Raw genomic sequence first — 25003 nt, forward strand, 5'->3', positions numbered from 1 at the left:
CAGATCATCTAGATAGGATATAAGCGAATAGAATATCAGCTTATGTGTGTGTGAGGATGTATGTAAATGACATGATCTTCCATAGAACAAAACTCAGAACTAGCATATTAGGAAATTTTGATATCCTCACCTATTGCACACAGAATAATTTATGATATGATACAGGTATATTAGAATGAATGAATAATTAGCAAAACCAATCCATTACAACAAATCTATTAACAAGAGGTTAAAGTATAGAAATACAACACGGATACCATAACAACAAGAACTATAAAAATCGAAAGCGAGAACTTCGAAAAATGGATGAACGAAAAGGAACTAATGAAAAAAAAACTACAATATTACTATAATTAGTAATATTGTTAAAAGTGTATAAGAATATGAAATGTTTAGTTCATTATTTTATACGATTTCCCATTTTACGTACATTTTTTAACATATTGAATGTTTCATAAAATAATTGCCTATAAGCTGGTTTATAATCTAAATTGATTAAATCTTGATATTGTGAACGTATATGTGGATTATAAATACGATCTAAACAACTAACAAAATTGATATCATCTAATAAGTCATTAATTTGATCAGAAATTCTTGGTTTCAATTTGTCATTGGTTACATCTGTTTTTGTTTCTATTGAAGTATTTTTAGTGAATCCACTGACAAGAGAATTTTCATTTTCATTTGATTTATTATTATTATGATTACTAGTCGGTATCTGTTCATCACTGTGTTGTACTTGAGATGGTGTAGATGAACGACTGTTAGGCTGAAATATTGGAGAGAGAGAGAATAAATGAAGGTAGTTTGTCGTTGACTATTAACCCTCTGAGTTACATTAAACTTTGACGATGGTTTTACTGAAGTGACATCAGTCGGAGAAATAAGCTGGAATAGAAAGCCTTAGTACAGCTACTTTCATATTTACTGTCCTTTACTCGAACAAATTTTAATAATTACAGTTTGAAATTAGTTTAACTTGTGATACTTGCTGATCACTGTTTATAAACAGAGTTAAATGTTGTACATCAATAAGACTCTAGATTCCGGACAGGCATATGTCACAACTTCGTTGGGTCGTCGGAATTATTTATAACGAACCAAAAAAATTAAAGAACATTTTGATACTGGTTATTTCAGCAGTCATGAGAAACTTAGGGATTTGAAAACGTTTGAAAAAAAATTAGCCATGATTACTACGAGACGCCCAACTAGATGATCTGTGCCCACTGGAATGGGTCAAACCAACATTCAGTGACTTCATGGACTGATGACATATCATGTTTGATCCTCCTTACTTTAATTTACTCCAACCAACATTGCACGTCAAATTAATGGTTTAGTTTACTGAACAAATGTTTCAGTCAACTCAGCTGATAAAGGTTCACAGCATCATCAACTAACTTGCTATCTTAGCTTAGTGTCACGCATCTAATGTCAGCACTGATCATTCGATGATCGCAATATAGGCGAGCATTGCTTCAGGACACCTTAGGTCAAATGACAGTAAGCTGAGAACATCTTCTAATGGCATAGACTGTGTTTCATACCCTTAAAGTAAGAGGGAGTGAACTGCTGCCCCATTTACTCGTACTTTCATTAACAGATTGGCATCTTACTTACGCCACAGGTGAAAAAGCTTCTGATAAAAAATTGTAGTAGACAAAGACTACGAAGAGTCGAAGGTGCATATCACTAATCTTACAAGTTCTTACTGTTCCACAAAATCGGATAGCGCTTGATCGATTATTTACAGAAATCCAACCCATAAGAGTCAGACATGCTTTTAAACCCAACGCTAGGCCTAAGCTACCAAAGTGAAAGACAGTAGCAATCAAGTCTTCTAAATTCATGAAGTAATGACATAAACTACGACTCAAGGTTTGAAAGCCATATGTTACAACTGGTAAGCTATCATTTTAGACTGGAAAACGGGCCATGTATTTAGAGGAAAAGAAATAAGACGAAATTTAGTAAAATACCCCACCCGATTAACTTCAGATTCTGTAATGAGTAGAGAATTTGATAATGTCATCGATTCCGATAATGGGTTAACATGAATTCCATTACAAAATTCTTCACAATGATAATCGTTACTCATTGAAAAAATTGATGTATCTGTAATGTAAAATAAAACAAAATATTACACAACACTTATTTTCAAAAATCAGTTTGTATAGAATAGTTTGGGATAAATTATTCATTAAAGCAATATTATTGGATTGTATATTGTTATGTAAGCAATACTTATTGGGTTCGAAAGCAATTTTAATGTAGTGTACTTCGTTTGGAAATCTTATTGACATTGGAAACCTAGAAAGTGACTATACTCCTTACATAACATTCGATCAATGTACGTAACTAGAATATTTACAGTTTTAATTGTTGTGTTAAGCACCCCCAGTCCGGTATAAGGTTCGTATGAGGCCTTAGAGATTTCTGGACCTGACTGAAACCATCAATTAATCTAAGTTAGACCATCATTGAGAACCTGCGAGTACTGAATGGGACTCCTCAAATATCCGTATCCACGACCACTGACGTAAGAATCGGACCAGGGAACTTCGGTATCATGTGCGAATGCTTCGCCTCCAGACCACTGACCCAATGATGGCATTGTCTAACTTCAATAAATTCACGACAATCAGCGACCATCTTCCATTGCCTTCTTTGAGTTGCATCTTACCCGACACGATTTAGCTCTACTGGTCACAGTTCACCAGGACACTGGAAATTCCCTCTCAAAGCTAGTCATCAGTGAGCACATGGTAACTGAATAAAACTACCTAAATACTAACATTTAATGGTATTCGGTTCGTCTTGTAAGATTATGACAACTGAGGTTTTACATGATAACTGATAAATTAGGTTCTTTATTCGTACTGACATATTGGTAGGATTTAAAACAGATGACTTTTTAATGCAACCTACAACAAATTGGATCTCTAGATTCGTATCTGTGCTCATGTCACACGACCTTCTAGTTGAAAAAATTATCTTTCACGTTTTTGTCGGATATTGCAAATCAAGGCGCTCATACATACATAGGGAGTTGAATTCAAATTAAGCGAAAATATTTTATAAAAAGAAACATACCGGTTGTCAAAAGACTTTCACACAAGTACTAATAAACATACTACATTCTAGTGTCCAATAATCGTGCTTCTAAATACTGATAATTTGTTTGGTCCACCATAACAAATAGTAGCAACAAAAAATCGATGTGAAACTATTATTCCGTGTATAATTGTGTTTTGCACACAATCCTTACAATTCATGTCTGGTGAAAACAATCGCAACATACAATAAGAATTACACATACACAACAAGTTGTACTTTTAAAACTAAACGAGGGTAAAGAAAACATGCTTGTGTACCTATTGACATCATTTATGCAAAAAAACAAATAGTTTAGGAAAAAGGCTACGAGTAGCAAGTTTTAAAAAAAGAGATATATAACCCATTTAGGAGATGGTGAGTTTCTTGATTAAGGTTTTATAAAGCATTAAAATTAATAGTTGAGGACTTTATGTAGCGTAGTTTAAAACCAGTTGCAGTAAAACAAATACCTCCAATCTTTTTCTTTGAACTACTTTGAATCTTGAAAATGTCATAATTCTGTCCTTACCTTTACTTTAATTCTCAAATCGTTTATTTTGCCTCCTTTGATTTATTTAAATATTATAGTGGGTTAGAACGTGAAGACAGCTGCTGACGTCTTTTTTGAATTGAAGTAGAAATTCGGAAACATTGTTTGAGTTGTTTTATGTTATATCTGGCACTGAATGATGTCCATTACCATAATGAAGGGCTCTACACTAAAAAATTGTGGATGTATTAGGGGTGTTACGAACCTTCATATGAATTGACTATGTTGGAACTTCTGGCCATTTTGATCGACAGTAAGAATCTCAGATTTTCTCAAATTCAGAATATTGGTTCTGGATTAATCTACATTAATCCTGAGTTCTTCTACCGAGAGACAGTGTCAACTAATCCGGAGATCTCATAAATTTCACTAATCCTTTTGAGATGGTGGCTGATAAATCCCCGACTATGCTGATTTATATCAACGCAAGTCATCTGTGGTAAATTAGTTGTCAGTATTAACAAAAGCGAGTATACTATGTAGTTATTTACTTTGCAGTACTCGCCTATTTTGAAACATATCTTTTGAAAGTATAGCAAATATAGGAGGATATTGGAAAAACTAGATATCAGTTATTGTCGAAGCACTGCTTATGTATGCTGGGACCACTGAATGAAAGAAATACATAAGTTAGGCTTAAAATACTAAATAAAGATAATTAGAGCAAGGAAAAAATGGTGTACTCTTATTGATTGAAGTGGTTCAGATACATGTTAAGCATCCACAACCTCAATATTCAACGCTGTCTGGGATGCAAGTGGATAAGAAAAACCAAACGTCGTCACAGGATTTTTTTGAATAGAGTTTTCAATCAAACTGGGATGCATTTAATGCCTATTTCTATTGTCTTCGGAAGCGTCGTATTATTCTGTGACTTCTTTATTCTTTTATTTCACTTCACTCTTTCAATTTCATTTCTTCCATTTAGGATACAATTATTGTTTCTTTTCCAGCTTCCTCAAAACGTAGTCATACGAATAGCAGGAAAATAAAAAGGCACACACATATCAGGTCCCAATTGACTGCTACAACCCACGACGTCTGATTCAATTAAAATACAGAAGGATTCGCATATCATTTACAAACTACTAATGAGGGTGAAAAGACTAAGACTGTTCAGGAAGCTTTAATTAGAAAAAGTTAATGATAATGTATTGTATTTCACAGTTCTCTTTGCGAAACTAGATAAAGAAAAGTCTCATGTGACGTTGACTAGGTGAGTAGTCGAATCCCTGTGATAGTGTACCTTGTTTAAGATATCATAACTGACGTTTAACAATGAGACGGTACATTAGGTGTCTGGCTTATGCACAAGCATATGACATGATTAGACCCTGACAGCTTATCAGCCGTTCATATCTACCTATTCGTCTTCTAATTTAAAGTACGGCTATTTATAAAACTACAGAGCAAAATCATAAATTACTACTCTACTGAATATCTGGTGTGCATTCCTAACAAAGAAATCGACAGGAATTATTTAAAAAAAGTTTGGCAACGACATTTTCTGAAAATGATTGAAAATAAACTGAGGCGGTGAGATAAGAATTATCAAAAATAAAATGTTTACCATGATTATCTTTCCCATCTATTAAATTATCATTAATATCGGGATTTAAGGTATATTGTGAAGAATTATCATAATTTGCTAAATTACAAGATGAGTCAGTATGGTCATCACAAATAAACGACATTTCATTTAGACGAGGCCAACTAAATGTGCGATGTAACATTGAAGATGTATTTAATGTACCATTGACATTATCATCATCATGATCAGTTAATAGTGTACATTTTTGTCCATCTCTCTTCTTTGAATTGATCATTAACATCCAAGGCATTTTATGATATAAATTGTATGATGACAATTGTGCATACGAAGTTTTTTCAGATGCCAATTGTAAAATAGAGGAAGATTTAGAATTTGTTCGTAATAATTTCTGTTGATTACCAGAACCAAGAATACTACTGTTACTTTTACCAGAAGCAACACCAATATCTGGTTGATCGAATAACTCATCATCAATAAAGAATAAACCACCCTTTTCACGATAACCTGATAAAGAAACACTACTATATTTATTAGTGTATCTTTTGTTATTATTATGATTGTACATTGGTTTTGATTTGATCTTTTCTTTAAAATATCCACTATAATTTTTACTTAAAATGGTTGATTTATGCATATTTCTTAAGGATAATGCGTCAACGTTGTTATTATTATCATTATTGTCAGTACCACAGGTAGTAATAGGCCTATGAGTAGTATTAATTTTCTTGGTTGATGACCTAATTGTTGATGATGAAGAGATAGGTGAGCTTTTTTGTAACAAATGTCGTCGATAAGTTGGTAAAGGTGTAGAAGTTGGAGATGAAGTGGAAGAAGAAAAATCTGAATGAAATATTTCTGTTCCTTTCATCACTGATTGATTGTCATATTTTTTTAATCGTTCCACTAATCCAGCAATTTGTTCTTCTAACATAGCTATTGTATTTGATAATCTAATTTAGAAAAGCAAACGACGTAATAAAAAGAATATTTGAAATGAATTAGATGAAATAAATATGAACTCGAAGACAACAAATAGGGACTTAATTGTTCCTCGAAAAATAAATCAAACTGATATCTGGATGCACTAACTTTTATGCATATGTGCAGTAAACTGAGAAGTACTTGACATTAATTAATTACAAACTTAATGTATGTACACATACAACGTTTATGACGAACAGATATAACTAATAGACAAGATTACTCTTTTTCATGATGTAACTATATGGTCACAGACGAGTAAAAAAACCAGTGTTGTATGTCACTCTTTATCCATAATCGATTAATTACTTGATCAACATATTAATGACCTATTGAATTGTTATTTATTTTAAACAGTCAATATACACTGACAGTACATCGGTGTTTGGAACAATAAATGGTACTAGTGTGAAACACTATAATAAGTAGTCTATATATATATATAGCCTTCAGTCGTCCATTAGCATCTTTTGGTGTGTTCTCCAATCTGAAATATCTTCTCGTCTGGGCTCTAAATGTTCTGCCAACGCAGTGCTTTCGATGCACTGAAACTCTTCACTCTGTCCGATAATTGTTGCAACTTCGACACCACATTCCGCTACACACAACTTACAAACATCCTTGTGAGTAGTGTCCACAACACTAGGTTTGAGTCTGAAAGTGAATATCAACACTGTAATCCATATTCAACTAACTGATAAATTTAAAATAAAGTGATATACCCATTACGGATTCCTTTGCTGACCTCAATCCAAAAATGTATTAGAGATACAACTGCATAAAATATAGAGGTATTTGCTTAAGGAGCATCACTGAAAGCTCATGAAATTCACTCATGATTATTAACAACCAGGAAAACCGCTAATAATAATAATTGTTATTACTAATATAGTTATCAAAAACCAAGTTATACCTTCAAGCAGAGTAGAATGGTGGCTCGCAGTGGAATCTCAGATGCGTGTTTCGTTCTACTTTGAACTCGTCAGCTGAATGTACATGTATTCGTTTTGGTGTTCACAAGGGTACTTGAAGCCCACCGCGTTGTCTCCTTAACTACTGAATCCAGATAGTCCCTAGATTATGCTGCGGGGTGAATGCTAATTCTTTTTCATCTGTTGCTTGAATCTTATCATTGATGGTATGAACTACAATTGATCGATCCCTTCTAGTATGTATGGATCCTGAAAGGAGTGCCTCGATATTGATGTCAAGTCAAAAGTACTTGAGCAGAACTAGATAATGGCTAGCAGTGGAATGTATGGGATTTAATGGTAATATCAAGACAACCCTCATATAATGCACATATGCCAAAAGAGACTGATCAATCGAAGTTCATAACATTAACAGTAAGTTTGAAGCAACTAATACAAATGAACAAGTTACAGATATTTGAGTGATGAATCCAGTATATAAATTACCATTTAGTGTGTATTAATCCACCAAAATATGGTTAAACAGTCGTTAAGTTAACTAATTAATCAAATACTTAACTAGTTGTGTTCGCTGTTATAGCAAGTACCATATGAAGTTGCAACATCAAAATATATCTTATAATTTTTTATAAAATTATTCTAAAACATAATAAAAATGAACTCGATCAATACAGAACAAAAGTGCACTTGCTTCCTATTGTGATAGTTTGCAATTGGGTACAAGAAAGAACTAAGGAATTCCGGAAATGAAAGGATGAATTTATTTATCGCGTTTTCAATGTTCAATAACTGTGAAGTATTCAGCGATTCTGAGTAATTTCTCATTCAGTTAGTAGATAAAAATGTGCAATTTCCATTGAGGATTTCATTACATTTGTCATTTTCACTCACCTTATGTGGGTGCACGAAACTGATGCATTGGTAACAGACAGTTGGAGATAACTTTAAATGTTTAAGAGGAAATCTTCACTGAAAATTTCACCACTTTATGTAGTACTCACCATCAAATGAATTGAAAATTGTCCAAAAATCCTGGATGTCGCACACTTATTGAATATTCAAAACATTACAGATTTACTTCAAATGGAATGAAATTTTTTAGACTCAGATAAGACGATACACTGGATATTTTGATGTAGGTTTGTTCTCTGAGCTGGATGGTTTGGTCGTGGAGCTTTCATCGTCCTTCTGAACGACATCATCAGCACACTGGATATAATTGTTACTGCTAAGAGGACAGGATCATGAATATTGAATTCACATTGATTGGAATGGATGTCGGGCGTGTAACCTTGTTGCTCAAACCTAACTGCTCAAGCAATTAAGCCATTACTTGATTGTTCGAATAAAAACTTTATCCAAACTCCTTGTTTTAGCCGCTCCTGTGTACTCTCTAACACAAACGTTTGTTTATTCATGAATACTTTAAAAGATTACTACAGAAGGGCACTAATCCATTTTTGACTTATTTAAAGATTTAGTTCTATATTCTGAAAACATTTGTGTTGCAGAGAAGGTTCATTTTTACCAATTCTACCTGAAAACTCAAATCTTTTAAATGCAAAAGAGGTGAAAACAGGTTTTTATTAACGGTCGACATTTAGGACTTTTTCCCATTTTGTGTTTAGGTCTAGATAGTTGAATTGATCATTAGACTCAGATTACATTGTAAAATTAATGTTTCCATGTATTTTGCTGTGCTGGCAAAGCAATCAAGAAGTATGCACATATTCTTGAAAACAACAAATACATCGTCCACACATATTTGTATAATGTTATGTCCCCAATTACACGTCTCAGTTTCGTTTATTAAATATTGGTCATAAACATGGGTAGAATGGGCTTAACCGGTAACCCTATCCATTAATTCGTCTGTATAACGGGTTATTAAATCCGAATTAAATACCCTATAGTTCAGAGAAACAGTGATTTTCCAAACTCATATGGGTCTGAAGGAAGAAAATCGAAATGCTAGAGTATTATATTTATGGTTTTTTCTATTGGTACGCTGATTAATATTAAACAAATGTCCAGTGATTTCATAAGTATATCTGATTGATCCATATGGTCCAGTTCTTTTGAAATTTGAAACGTGTCTTTAAATAAATGAATTGCTATTTTTCTACACATTTATTCCAATAATTTCGTTAACCATCTGGTCAAATTGTGATACAATGAACTTATCATTAATTGATCTATAAATTACACATTTCATAACGAACTTTACTGTATCAGACATCTTGCATTAGTTTATATTCGTGTCATTTCATTGATTGTTTATGATTGATCTGTCATCATAGTCAAGGATTTAAATCTTAATCTAATGGTTAAAATCTCAGAAACAGCTTTCCTACACAATATATTTTGCATACTGCCTAGGCTACAAAGATATATAAAGATATACTTCTTATATCATTATTCATTACTTACCGTTGAATCTTTCTCTGATCTTCAGAAATTTTACGCATCAATTGACGATTACTGTTATCCAATTCTTGATTATATCTATCAGCCTCATCAACAAATTCCATTTTACGTTGACTTAACTCACGAAGATTAGTAATTTCTTTTATAAGAAACTATTGAAGGAAAACAGAAAATAAAAATACAGAAGGAAAAATTACTTTTCTAAGAAAATGAACTATAACTTATCAGTGGATCTCTATCATAAAAAATAACCAATTAAGAAATCAAATCACATATTCTTGGTTGTCGATTGATTTTTACTTTCAACTGAATAGTTACTGATCCTGGAACCACCGAAGACAGGGAAGTGTAATAAAATGTATCCAAATAAAGGCAACAAGAAATATTCATAAACAAACAAAGAGCATTAAGTTACAGTTACTACATCTTGTTATTTAATTTGGGACATAAGGCTAGAAATATTGAGCGCTGCTTATGTGCATTAGAATGTGAACTCAAGAATTTTGAACTATTAGAGCATAACACAGTGAGCTTACTTAGAAAGATGAAGATGAAATGATCCTGACAACAGTGGGTTTAGAAGTAAGTGATTAGGGTAGACGAAAGTGAGTTTGAGAACTTATAAATATGGTTATTTACTAAATAAATCAGTATAACTTGAGTATCATTAGTAAAATACTGTTCTATATTATATCGCTTTCGTCTGCTTTACATTCTCAGTTTATTACTTTATATCGAGTTTACTCCATTGTAGGATTGTACATTACATTTGTCAAACTAATGCGTCTAATCATTACGCTTTTAAGAACAGATACTACACGCTTGAGAATTCAGGGACTTACTCTAACCCTTATCTTCGTAGATAATATAGTGACCCATAAAAAATCTTGATTCGCCTACCTACAATCAACTGAACATCTCATCTGAATTCCGGATATAGCTTCAATATAATATCGCAAAATCAGTTTATTTTATCTTGTTTGGATTCATATACAAGGACTAATGACATTCATGAGCAGTAAACCGATAATATGCCACTGCTATTGAAGATCTCAGAATAAAATAATTGGAGAAGTGGATTATACAAACAAGAACGCATGAATTAATAATACTGTTAAAATACATAACATAAAAAGAAATCTAATGTTCAATTATCCCTCGAATAGAAAGTGTCAATGTTGAATCATAGTGGTCCCGTATCTATAATTCTGTTATCAGTATGTCAATTAACAACAAACAATAATTAAATAACTACGAACATCATAACAATTTGAATGTTATACTGACAATATTGTCTAGAAAGAGTGTAAACTTCATAAGTAAATTATCCAGCTCAGAGAATGAAACATAAAAAGCGACACTGTTATAGATATGGATTTTCTGAACGTATTTCTAGCTATTAAAATGAATGGGTTCAAGGCTAATCGATAGATGAAATGCGATATGGTCGAGTAATAGCTGTTCTTGAGACAGAATTATTAATTCAAATCTAACATTGAAATGATATCAAAGACAAGATCACCAGTTAGAAGGATTGGTTTACCAATCAATAGTTATAATCAACTAATTTTTAGAGCCAAAGATTCTAGTAAAAAAGTGTATTCAATTGTGGGGACTAAACCTTACTGTGGTTGAAAATCTTGAAAGAGAACATTTTTATACTAAATCTTTTGGTCGATAGATTATACTTAATGATTCCATAAATCAACTGCGTGAGAGTATAAACTAGATAATCAAAAAGAAAACTTATATACATATATTTCATAATTAGGAAATGAGGTTTTAAAAATGATAGAAAAGTAAATGATAAAAGAAAATGAATATTTTGTTCAAGGCTATCATATAATAACGATTTAAAGAATACAAGATCACCTTGATGTTGAGTGGTTGAATGTAATTGAGAGAGAAAATTGCAAATAAACTTTGAGTGAGTTGGTACATGTCTGAGAGGAATATCTGTAATCTCCAAAAAACTGATGCTTCTTGGGAGGTTCAAACCCTGGCTACCTAATCTCACAATCTGAAGCCTAAGCATCGGTCGGTCCGGATCGTGACTGACTATTTCTAAGACCAAGGTATTTGCCTTGATTGATTACTAAAAACCAGCGGCTATTTTCATGTTTATCTGATCCATAATGTTAATAATAATATCTAAGCTAATTCAGTATAAATTCTCACGTGTCTTTTTCGATAAACAAACTATTTAGTGAATCACAGTCTGTAGACTACTGGCTATAACTCAAAGGCCATAATTTATACTTGATTGATTGAATATTTAACAACTGATTAAATGAGTAATTTGTATTTATTTGATATCAAACTAGACTATGATAAGACGTTAAAAAGTTTCGGAACATTAGTTATTTAACAGTTTGTCCAAGGTAAGTAGTATGAGAATTAATTAGTTAAACAGAATATCATTTTGACAGTTGACAATAATTTATTTGACCTTAATATACATCAAAGAAAATAATTCACAAACTTATGAAATGATAAGAATGACAAGACAAATCATAATTTCTTGAAACATTATTTCAACTCTACTTATTTATAAAAAAAGAAGTATAATTCTAGTTGTCAATGTATATAGGTATCAGTTTAGAAAACACGTTTAACTAATTTATATTTAACCAATTAACCTATTTAAGAACAAACCATTTACACAAAAAAATCATCTATCAATAAAAATATCGTTGATGCATATCATTTGTATTATCAGTACAGGGTTGTAGAGGTTGTTGAGTGTTGGCTGAGATCATGAAACGATCAATGTTAGACCACAGCTAAAAACCTGAAATCACTGAACGGCAGTCTCGCCCTAGTATCGAACTCCTCAGAAGTGAGCATCCACGATTCCGCACGCCCAACTCGGAGCCAGGACCTTCAGTATCGCGCTCAAACGCTTCACCTTCAGACCAATGAGCCGGTACCCAACGATTTTATTGTCTAACTTTGACCAATCCACGATATTGCGTGACTGCCTTCCATTTTCTTCGGTGGCTAACTGCCTCACACCCGATATTGATTAGCTCCACTGATCACGGCTTCCCAATAGAGCTCTAAGAATTACCTCCTGGGGCTAGTTACTAGTGATCACATGATAATTATTAGTACAGGGTTGTGGAGATTGTTGAGTTTTGATTGAGTTCATGAATCGATGGTCGCGTAATATCGTGGGTCGGTTGAAGTTTGACATTAACACCGCCGGATACCGGCTCAGCGGTCTAGAGGTTAGGTGTTCATGCGCGAGACCGAAGGTCGTGGTTTCGAATCCGGCGCGCGGAATCGTAGATGAGCACCGCTGAGGAGCCCTATATTGGGACGATGCTGTGCTTGAAGAGGTTACGAGTTCACCTAATCTGCGGACGGAATGAAGACTCAGTGACACGATGACTAAATCAGCTAACTATTCCGATGCGTCCCAGCCCCGCTAGCTAGATAAAGAAGTTCAAGTTCTGAAGAGGTAAAATTTATTCCACAAGCAGCTAGAAACAAGAACAACAACGACAAACACGACTCAAGCGTATATATTCAGTGTAAAAATGTCTTTGGGAAGCGTTACAAAATATCACACTAAAAGACACAACGAACCAATAGCGTTTAAGATCCTCTCAAGTGCAAAATACGACATGGAAGTGAAAATAAATGCTTTTGGCGCGAAAACAAAAAGTTCAAATTTTTAAAATAGAATTATAAAAATAAGGCATTTCCCAAGCGAGTTCTGGGGATCTAACATCCCCCAACAAACGAGACGGCCGTTCAGTGATTCCAGGTTCTCAATGGTGATCTAACATTGATCGATTCATGATCTTAATTATTTGTATTAGTTTATTCGAAAGATCCCAACTCACTCTGAAACTCCTACAACAAAATATGTTAAAAAGTAGACGCTCATTTGATATGTTTGTCCGCTTAGCTAATCAGTCGCAACTACAGCTTCAATAAAGAGAAATCATTTGCTTTTATGTTCTTCCTGTCCCTTGACTGTTAACTGGAATGTGAAGTTCAAGTCCATATAGAAGCAGCTCTGGTAGGAGATTCAAGAGGATCGAAGATTTAACTACCCAATTCAGCATTACTATAGTTCATGCTAACAATTTTAAACCCTAAAATTAAAGATTGAAAATCTGCGATCCATGTAAGCATTACCAAGTTAGACAATTAATAGCTACAAAATCAAAATATTTTGATCCATAGGTCTAAATATGAAAATTTTAAAGTAATAACAAGTGGGTGAGATCAATTTTGTCTTATTAAGAAGTGAAGTTAATCTTACTTACAAGAAGTTCTATAAATCCATTACCCAAAGTGAGAATATCACTTTCTAATGATTCTTTTTAGATAACTAGTTAGTTGGTTAAACACGCTAGTAATTCAAGAGATAGATTTCACAAAATAAGATAGTTGTAAACATATATTTCATGGAAAAACATTGACTGTACTTACATTTCAATCGACCTTATATTTATCAATTCAAGGGTGACTTACATGTAATTTATATGGACAAATATCAATAACAACATGTGAAAACAATGAATGATATATATATATATAAACTTGCACATTGAATACTGAAGTACATTGTAACAAATTTTTGACAACATAAATTTTCAGATAAACACTAATAAATTAAAATGGAACCAAACGTTTTTTACATTCTCATGGAAGTAAATATCTGGTTAGGTATGTATTTAAATAGTAATGTTTGACAAAACAGTGAACAGTAAATTTCATTTCATACTAAATTAATACGTGAGAATTTGAAATTGTTAAAGTTCCAGAGTTTATATTCGGAAGGGGTTTTGTGGAGATTTCAGTATTTTTCATGGTTGAAATCATGAGTCAATTGAAGCTAGACCACCAAGGAAAACCTGGAAGCACTGGACAGCCGTTTCGCCCTATTGTGGGACTCCTCAGCAATGCGCATCCACAACTCCCTGGAGACAATTGGTGAACGGTTGCTCAAACTTCGTGGATTGGTTGAAGTTAGATATTAACACCGTTGGATGCCGACAGGCTCAGTCGTCTATCGGTTGAGTGCTCTGGCGTGAGACTGGTAGGTCCTTGGTTCGAAACTCGCGAGGCGGGATCGTGGATGCGCACTGCTGAGGAGTCTCATAATAGGACGAAAAGGCCATCCAGTTTATATTCGATTGAATGTTGGACAATTGTAAACAATAATCGATTTCGAACGTGATTAAACTTGAAAGAGTTAATTAGAAAGACAGATTCAATTATTGATAATTGGAGGTAGTTCACGTTATTGGTACATTCAATAATTTGTTTCAATTGAATAATATTTCTGATCTCATTCGATTTTTTAGAAATCACAAAATTCAGGTTCACCGTGAGTCCTCGATCATGATATTTAGAAGTAATTGTTCATATGCATTATGCATATATATATATATATATATATTCAACAATTCTGACCAGTTAGTCCATGATTCAAACTATGTAACACAGATTTATTTCGAACCAACAAAACTAACCAACAGAATAAAATTCATAATGTAACATGTTAACAGGGCCATATTAAGAAGACATGTAACCAGTGCATGCTACAGCATTCCACAATAGGAAGATGAACCTTTTAAAAAAAGACTGCTCTATTTCTAGTAAGTTGTTGAAGTAACATAAAATATTGACTAGAAGAAATTACATAGAAATTCCCAACTATAATGAAATTTAGGAACATTTATAAGCTTAACAATTAGGTTAAATTCAACCAATCAACCATGTTTAAAAAGCACGTTGTTCGGATTCACTTTTCAATGTGATGTTGCAAGTAAACATTTGATCTGTTAGAAATACAAATTAATCCAATATTCAATAACCTCCTCTTAATTTGACACTTCAAAAAACAAGTTCCCTAGTTCATCAGCATTAATAAACAGTTATGGTTTTAAACATTCCAACAGAGTAAATTTTCTTAGAACGACAATTAGGCAGTTCAGTTAATTTCTCCGAATCTTTTATCCAATAATGGTGAAAATATTTATTTATTTAAACACATAAATATTGTACAAGGGGGCACCAAATGTATAAGCGCCACACAAAACAATGAGAATGGGAAGAGAAAAGAGATAAGATGCATATATAAAAAAATAAGAGTAATGATGCGGGAAACTGAAATGTACGACCAGAAGAACTCTTTCAGTTAAGGAGGTTATGGTCACTCTTTATGAAGGAAGTAAAAGAAGGTTACAGCAGGATCGCCACTAGCTTCTATTCTGAGCCATATTTGATAACGTCTCTAGCCACTGTGAAGCACCATCTCTTGGACCCCAAACAGGGAGTCGTGAAGGACCAAAATATTCTCAATGTAATTTGATATGTCACATACTTTTACATTTTAAATAGGTTTTAATACTTTATATTTTACGATGAAGGTAAGTAAATTCAGTTCTATTAATCTAATTTGATGTATAGTCTAACTATTTTGGATAAAACTCTTATAAAAATTCTAAATTTAAACCAATGATTAACAATATGCTATTCTCATTGGTTACTTAAATAATTTAGTGATTTGTTGAAAATTTCCAGTAAATTATAACAAACAAAGAAATCAATTGCTCAATGAATCATAGGGTACATACTGAATAAATAAAATCAATAAATAAGGTATTTGAATTCCTTTTTTAGCCATCCATTTTGTTTAAACAAAATGATACCAATCAGATTAGCTAACAATCAAGCCCAAACACTATATTTATTTTGTTTGATAGATTCCTTACTTTCTATAAGGTTTCCATCAGAAACTATGATACATTTAACATTATCGTGTTTAGTACAATTAAGATGTCATGACAATGCATCCAGTTAATTATGGTAAAATTAAAGGGAAGAGAAAAAAAGTGGTAGTTATCCTTAAAAAATAATGAAAAATTATTTCGGACGGTGAAGGTTGGAAACAAACGAACTGTGTTTCAGTTACATTTATTTCGGTAGAGAATCATTAATGACTACGATTTTGTAGAAGATGTTATAAGGTTCCAAGTCAATAAATTTTATGACATATGACTTCATATAAACGGTTGCGATGCATGGATAACTGATATAGTTAAGATTATGGTAGGCTTTTTATTTTACATAACAGAGAAATCGCATACATATTAGTGTAAGTCGGTTATAAACAATGTAGAACCTGGCATATATATTCATTAGCCCACGTTATCATACTACATTTGTACAATTAAATTAAATCACCAAAAACAATATCAGAGTGATAGAAGTTGTGACAATATCAACTGCACCAGAAAACATTGGGCATGGGGAATATGTTTGAAAGCAAAGAAGGATAACTTTGAAACTCAGAATACAAAAGAAGACAAAGAGTGGATACATCCGCTACATTATGACCAATTCTAAGATATATCGCCTTTCTCCAAACACTGGTTACAATAATGAAGCGGACCGCATATAGATATTGTGCAGAATAGCTAAGCTTTAAACTACAACTCTTTTGTATAAGTTACAACCATCAGGTATTCGAAATTAAAATATGTAGTCTAGATTTCAATTTGTTAGAAGTCAAATGCTTAGATCACTGAGCTTTAGTTATTCACTTAAACAACTGACTACCTGTTTACAATAAAATTGCAATAAACACGAAATAATGCATTAGATCATGTTAAAATCACTTCATTTTATACTGTTGCATGTAAATTCACAAGATCTACAGTATTATACAACATTTAAAACAATTGTAAGCGAAGATGGATAGTGGCTAGCAGTGGAATCCAGGACGTAAATTTCGTCCTATTTGGGACTCGACAGCTGGATGTACCTGCATCTCAGAGTTGATGTTCACTCTGGGACTCGAACCCAGTACCTTTCGCTTCAAACGCCATCGCGTTATCCACTCAGCTACTGAATCCTGATAGCCACTTGCTTGTGCTATGGGGTGAAGTTTAAATTCACTTAGTGTTACTTGTTTGAATCTTCCCATTGATTTTTAGGACTGCAACTGGTCAGTCTCTTATTGGCATATGTGCATACTGTGCGATATAGCCTTATTTTACAAGCATTGTAAGCAAAGATGGATAGTGGCCAGCAGTGGAATCCAGGATGCTCGTTTCATCCTATTGGCTTGTGAATTAGGGCTATATCGAGGCAATACTCACAGTATGCACATATGCCAATTAGAGACACTGACCAGTTGCAGTCCTAAACATCAATGGGAAGATTCAAACAAGTAACACTAAGTGAATTTAAAACAATTATTATTATTATATATCAATAACTTCAAACAACACTGTGTAAGTCATATCAAATAATAAATAAAACGTGATTTCTAGTCTAAATTAAACCACATGTATTTATATTAAGTTAAACTATGATTTATATATCTATGGTGTACAGTTACCAGCATTACTCTAAAATAGATTATATATATAATTGATGAAATGATGATTGTGATAATTTAATATTCATTGAAGATTTTCTTTTCATGAACTCTCGATTCAATTGGTTTTTAAGTGTACAATCATTAGAGAAAAAACACATTATAAATTGATCATTATTATTGACTTTGTATAATTTATGAAATTACTGAGATTAACTATGTATGTCTGTGAAAAGTTGTCAAATCGGTCAACTTTAAGCAACATCAGATTTGGTATGTAGATGTATCAGTTAAACTTACCATCCTACACTAGTAAAATAAAAAGAAGTTACTGAAGTAAATTCTAAAGTAGGAAGAAATATTAGCATTAGTATCAGTGACAGTAAAATGGATTAGAAATAGAAATAGTTCGATAAAAAGGAAAAAAATTGTAATATATAAGATCTAGAAGTAGACGAAGAATGGCTGCATCGGTATCCTTTAATATGTCTAACAGTTGCTTACATATATTGAGCGAACTCTAACCAAATAGAGTTGCACTTACTAGCATGACTCAGATTAACAGTTAATTACTCTATGAACTAATGTGACGTATTGGTTTGACTGATCCTAGCATTAGTCTATCCTACTCCTACTCCATCCAGGATAAGACATAAAGGTAGGTTGTGGCTGTTAATATATAACACATAATTATATCAACATACCCATACAGATAAAATCATCTTTATTCAAACTGTATATTCCTAAATACTCTAAAACAATGAGCACTTTTTAGGACTGATAATACTAAGTTGATGAAAAAGGCTTGTAATCTGTGAATGATCATCTAAAACTATCTACATTATTAACTGGTAGTTTCAGATAGTCACAGTAACTTTCAAAGGATGACGCTACTATATAGACAGACAAAAATTTACTACGAGATAATGTGCGTATATTCGAATTATAACTATTATTTTTTAAAAAATGTGAATTTCTAGAAAGAAAGCTTTCAGTGATGGATGCAGGTATCCGACAATAAAATATGGCTTTTAACAAAATCAACCTATTTTCAAGCAATAAATATGTATTTAGTATGATTAGTTCATGAGAGTACTTTGAAATATAACAAACAATCAGAATTTAGATTCGACATTGATTCATTGAATTAATTAATAGTGGTGATACATGGCAACGGTAGCGACTAATTTTTTAATCCCTAGTGGTTTAAATTCAATTCAACAAGCTAGCTAACTAAGTATTAAACAATAAACATGAATGTTATTTGATTCATATTCAGCTGCAATTTTGCATTAGGATCACAGTGACAAAGAATAACGTACTAAGCAACAGTTTGATCTGTTCTAATTTATGGCTGCAAAACGCGGTCTTTAAAAATACAGAATATTTGCAGGTTAACAGTATTCGATCATAGATCTCGTCGATGCATTTCTCACGTATGTTAAAATCATAAAGTTATCAATTCTAGGGTTGGATATTGAGTGATATGACTTAGAATCAGTCACTCACTTTTTATCTTCCTTCAAATCCTAAATTTTATAACAAACTAGTAGCTTTCCAATAGTGAGATACTAGTGTGTTCGGTTTTAATTCAAACCGCTGTTGACTATCAATGACATATATTTGCATTTGAGTTGTTTGTAAAGAACAATTCAAACTAAAGGGCGCGTTTAACTGAGGGTTTTGATATTCTGCTAATCACCACTAAACACCCAACTTAAAAATAACCGTGCATTCTTTATTGTTATCAGTTCCAAGAATGATGTATTCCGAGCCTGTTGGGAAACATTTAACCGAAAACGTTGAATAGATAGTAACACAATATTAATACGAGTTAACTGGAGTTGTAAATGCGCATCAAGTGTTATAACTCAATAATTTAAAGATATTGTGCTGGCCTAAAGATTCTGTGTGATGATTGTGGTTGTATACCATCTCAAATAAATATGAACCAACTACCAAGTTTTCATTGATTTTTCAGCTAGTGTCAATCTTCATGTTCCTGGAATGTTAACATACTGTTTAAATATAATTCAATTGTGTAATACATTAGTAAGTACTGTAAGTTCTACTTCCTAATATACCTTAGCAAACTGATTAAAAAAGCTTTGATGATAGACAAGTTCTTGTTCTGTGCGAAAACTTAATACATTTGTAATCGATCCATTAAGAGGATTTCATCAAGGTAAAAGCAGGTAGTAACATTAAACTACTGAAATAACAACTGTATAGTTAAAGTACAAGAAAGTAATCAATATTAGTAAGAATATTGATATAAACAATTTTTTAAGGTTGATAGAGTATGAAAGTGAGTTAAAATCACAGCAGCTACGAACACAAGTTGACATTATTTGAAGAATATTTTTAAAAACCACGTAGAACAGATACAAAAAGCCAGTCAACTTGGGTTATTACTTCAGTCACTTAATCATAAACAATATAGAACTTCACACTTACAGAAAAATCCGCAAAATGCTGCATCACAGAAATGAGGAGGGATGAAAATATCAAGACGAATAACAAAGTAGTAGATGTAGTAACAGTATCAATAGTAAAAGTGATCAGAAACAAAAAATGGTTCGAGAAGAATGAATTAACCCGTAAGATTAAAAGTATAAAATAATTTTGAAACTCAGAATACAGGAGTAGACAAATAGGGACCGGATTAGTGGCACTATGACGAATTCTGAGCCGCCAGTTTACTTCAGATAACCGAAACTCTAAAATTTCATGAAGACTGCTAGTAGCAAGTAAACTATTAAATCAAAGTGAAAATCGGAACTTTTTTCACTCACTGTTGTATTTTTGCCTTTCTAATAGTGGGTTCACTTATGACTACAAACTTTCTTCTAAATGAATAACATAACGGCTAATTGTCTGCTTTCGACTGGACCATATTTTACTTACTAAGCATGACAGATTGATAATTACAAAGGCGGTTAATTCAATAACAATATAAATATACATGTTTAGCCAGAATACCTTCAATTTTTGATCGAAACAAATTTTTATTTAAAGATACTGATTTACTAGTGTGGTGACATGTACAACATTTTGTGGAAAATATTAGTCACTTTAATAAGATTGCTAAATGAAACAAATCTAACGACTTGAATAAATTAGAATCAGACATGAGAGAGAAGCTTTTGAAAACTCCTAGATATATATGAACATAAAACATAAACGTTGTTAGAGATAAGGCTAGGGACTGATGCTGTTTTGTCATCAAATAAACACGTATCAAACAAGTTTGCAACAAGTTGATGTAAAAATAATCCACAATGTATCTTGAAAAATTCACTGTTAATGCATCTTTCTGAGATCCAAGTCTCAAACTAACCTGACCTGTCATCTGGTTTACATTGAAACGTAAGCGCTAAAAGGTAGCAAGTTAAAAGGGTGTACAAGTTATTGGCTCTGGATAGTGTATTGTGTACGTCGGCAGTTTTATAAACTTAACATGTCAGTATGGGGATTTGTGGAGAATGTAGTACTTTCACATTTGAATTCATGAGTCCATCCATGCTAGAACCACCAATGAAAACCTGGAATCACTGAACGGCCATTTCGTCTTAGTGTGGGACTCCACAGTAGTGCGCATCCCACGATCGCCGTCCAGTGCTTCCAGGTTTTCAATAGTGGTCTAGCTTAGATAGACTCGTGAATTCAACTGTTAACATGTATTTTTCAACCAGTTAACATATGAAATTAATTAAAATTAGCCAGAATAAGTCAAATTAAAACTAACTTCAATTTCAGCATCTTTTTCTTGTTCAATACTTTTTGATTTTTCTAAAGCTAATTCTAATTTTCGATTTCTATCAAGAAGAGCTTTACCCAATTCAGCGGCCAATATCAAATCTACAAAGTCCATATAAACACATAAAAACTCATGAATATTAGAGTATACTGGATTAAAAATCAATAAAAGCTTATTATTTTAACGTAAGTGTTAACTAGACTAGTTTAGACTAAGTTACTTTTCAAACTAACAAAATCTTGATATATTTAGCAAACAAAATGAAAATAAAGCATTCACAAAATGCATACTGTTAAAATTGATATTTTTTACAGTCGTTTAGTCAGTCATAAGAAATGTAGAGCCTGGCACAGATATGTGTTAGGAAAAGCTGACATAAGCATATCAGAACATGGACATAAAATTATAATTAATAAACCAAGGAATTGAATTGTATTATAGATGAAAATGAGAGGAACTAAACACTAAAAATATGGTTTTATAAAAATAGAATGAGAAAACAGATGTGTCAAAGAATATTGAAACTCATTATTTAGGAGGAGAGAATGAAAGGATCCATAGCTCCGCTGTAACCAAATCTAAGCCATGTCACATAATGTTTCCAATTAGTAACCACTATCATCTAGTGTATATTTTTGGCAGTCTATCAATCTCGTCCTAAAACGTAGCTCATATGACCATGTATCTGTAACATGACCGTAAGTGAATAGTGCTTGAATAAAATTATCTATATTAGAATAAACAAATGTAATGGTAACTAAATAATTATGTTCAGTTGCAAAGGGTATTATTTGATCTAACTTACAATGGATTATTTAAAATAACTTTCAACTGACTGTCTTCTATATCTTTCTGAAGAAGAGACGATGTTGACACTAATTCTCTCCGCAAAATAATAGTGAGTGATATAAATTAAGCCATGTAAATTTATAATACACTTCAATCAGTATAAGTAACATCTCAACCTTTTTACCGGATATAAGTATCGATCAATTCATGTAAATATCGAACGATTTATATAAATTGCGAAAAATTCTATATTTTCTGAAAAAAAGGCATTGTTTATATTAAGAAAGTTTAGCCTACTTTTAGGTCAACTAAATTTACCAGGATTTCAGTAAGCGACTACTTCAAGATTTCAATAAATGTGTTCATATCATATAACAATTTATATGCAAAATCTTTCGTTTCTGACAACAGAATACATGATGTTATTGAGGAAAGTTTACATGCTCAAGTAAATACTGATTTTTTAATGTCTACTTCCAGTAAAACTTAATTCGCTTGAAGTCTGAGTATATTCAGGCGACAAGTTCCAGAATAGATGAACCTTGAGTTTTAAACTTTGATGTTAGTAGACAACAACGAAGAACGATGTTAAATACCTTCATAGCTGTCACACAGCATCGTAAGAATCAAACTATTAAATTGATTTTCTTATTATTGTTTTCGTTACGGAAGACGAAGTTCTCCCAGCTATTTAACTAACAAATGTTAGCTATGATCGGATTCTAAAACACTTTATTTATAAATAGCTGAACAACGCAAGCTTTTTTTCATTATTGATCTGAATCTTTGTGTCGTACGAAGGAATAACGTGTATTCAATTCCAAAATATCCTAAAAAAATGTAAGGTGTAAACCTTGAACTATGTATAGCCAACAAAAGCAAACTACCATAAAACATAAATGAAGGGATCTTTCTATTCTTTTTATTAACTCTAGGTAACTCAGAGAAATTTATTTTACTGTGTCTACGAGGGAAGATCAATGAGATCGAATAAGCAAATAGAATAACATTGCATCGTTGCCAAAGATGTCCTGGATTGGTACAATCCATCCCGACTTTTGTTATATGTAGAATGACATCATTTATCTCATCAACTTCAACAGTCACACAAATACCCTGATACTCAAGCATTTTGATCACTTGTAGCGGTTCTCTACAAATGATTTGTGAATACAAACGTTTCTGCTAGTTTTCCAGGAATCATTTGCATTTTTTAAAAAATACATGTGCTTACGTACACTAATTTCTAGCTGATTACTTATGATTTGGGTATCCTGTGTGTTACTGTACGATGAGGCAGTATTATTTATACATTTAGGGTCAAAACCTTACTCTTCAAGTAGGAAATTAACAACACCATGTGCTCTCTTTAGAGATGTCTGAATGACTCAACCAGTGCGGAAATTAAAGAGGGATGATGAAGATTGATAATCCCATTTAATACCATCATCACGTAAGAGCAGTGGGGAGAGATTTTCAATGTTCTCACGCTACCTAGTGTGTTTTATCAGAGTTTCTAAGATGTTAACTGACCACTAAACAAGACTTTTTCTCAATAGATAATCCAAATTAATGGTTCCATCTGGGTGACTGATGGCACTCGATGTCATTAAATGCAACGATTGTTCTCCTCCAGTAAATGTGTTAGCGATTAAGCCTTTATTGTAGGAGGATGAACTGATCAACGCATCCTCAACCGGGACTTAAACTACTCCATCATTTTGATTAGATATGATAAGCTTAATCAGTAGTTCAGAAGATCGAAATGACTTATTCAGTATTAAATAAAAAAGATGTTTATTCTGCATTCTGAGGCAGATAGTAATTTAACTACAGCCCACCAGTATTATAAATATGGAGTAACAACTCTAGGTTCAATTAGACTGGTTATTTCTAGATACAACCAGATACAAATAAGATGATCAGTTGGTATATAAGTACCAATTTATTTAGATTCTCATTCCATGAATCAAAAGATCTGTGATATGTCTTGTGATTAAAGAATGAATATAGATTTTTATTACAGACACAGTGAAATATTTTTCAATACTACGGTTTATTTTAAAATATTGTTGAGAGTATTTATCAAAATTAAACACACCGTTATCATGCCAATAGCCTTCATCAATTAAAGAACACTGATCATCTGTCAGTGAAGGTGCAGGCGATGACGATTCATATACTTCATTTTGATACTGATTCATGGGTGATTAAAACGCCAAATGGTTTTCTGAATAAAGATAAGTATCGGTTTAATTTTTTTCTAGAATTGACCAATAGGAATTCAGTAAAAGATTGCAACACAAAATTTGAAGCCAGTATCAACTCATTACATGAATTTGAAGAAAGATTGCCAAATGATCATATGCTGAATAAGCCTAAATAAGATAGAAGATATAAAGTATGTTCTTTTAGTTAGCATGAACAAATAAAATAAATCTAATCAGCTAGCAAGGCCCAAATGAGAGTTCAAAGAGATCACAAGAGAGAATTATTGTGCTACCAGAATCAAAACAGAATTTGAAAGCGTGTATCTAGAGTGTTTCTAATTTAAACACTCGAA

The 25003-nt window shown here is 32.5% G+C and overlaps 1 protein-coding gene and 1 non-coding gene across 2 annotated transcripts; both read right to left on the reverse strand.

The window, feature by feature from the left end:
* Positions 1–400: 400 nt before the first annotated feature.
* Smp_173340 (putative transcription factor) lies at positions 401–24644 on the reverse strand (the record flags this gene model as incomplete). The annotated part of the gene is made up of 6 exons (XM_018798169.1): positions 401–764; positions 1986–2121; positions 5223–6154; positions 9548–9696; positions 21640–21752; positions 24542–24644. The coding sequence occupies 6 exons, from the start codon at positions 24642–24644 to the stop codon at positions 401–403; spliced, it is 1797 nt and encodes a 598-aa protein (XP_018653137.1).
* On the reverse strand, positions 17351–17422 carry Smp_tRNA_01014_Pseudo_TTG.1.1. Its single transcript has one exon. It is a non-coding gene (tRNA).
* Positions 24645–25003: the final 359 nt, after the last annotated feature.

This window comes from Schistosoma mansoni, chromosome 6 (assembly GCF_000237925.1).
Source record: "Schistosoma mansoni strain Puerto Rico chromosome 6, complete genome".
In the NCBI taxonomy this organism is placed as follows: domain Eukaryota; kingdom Metazoa; phylum Platyhelminthes; class Trematoda; order Strigeidida; family Schistosomatidae; genus Schistosoma; species Schistosoma mansoni.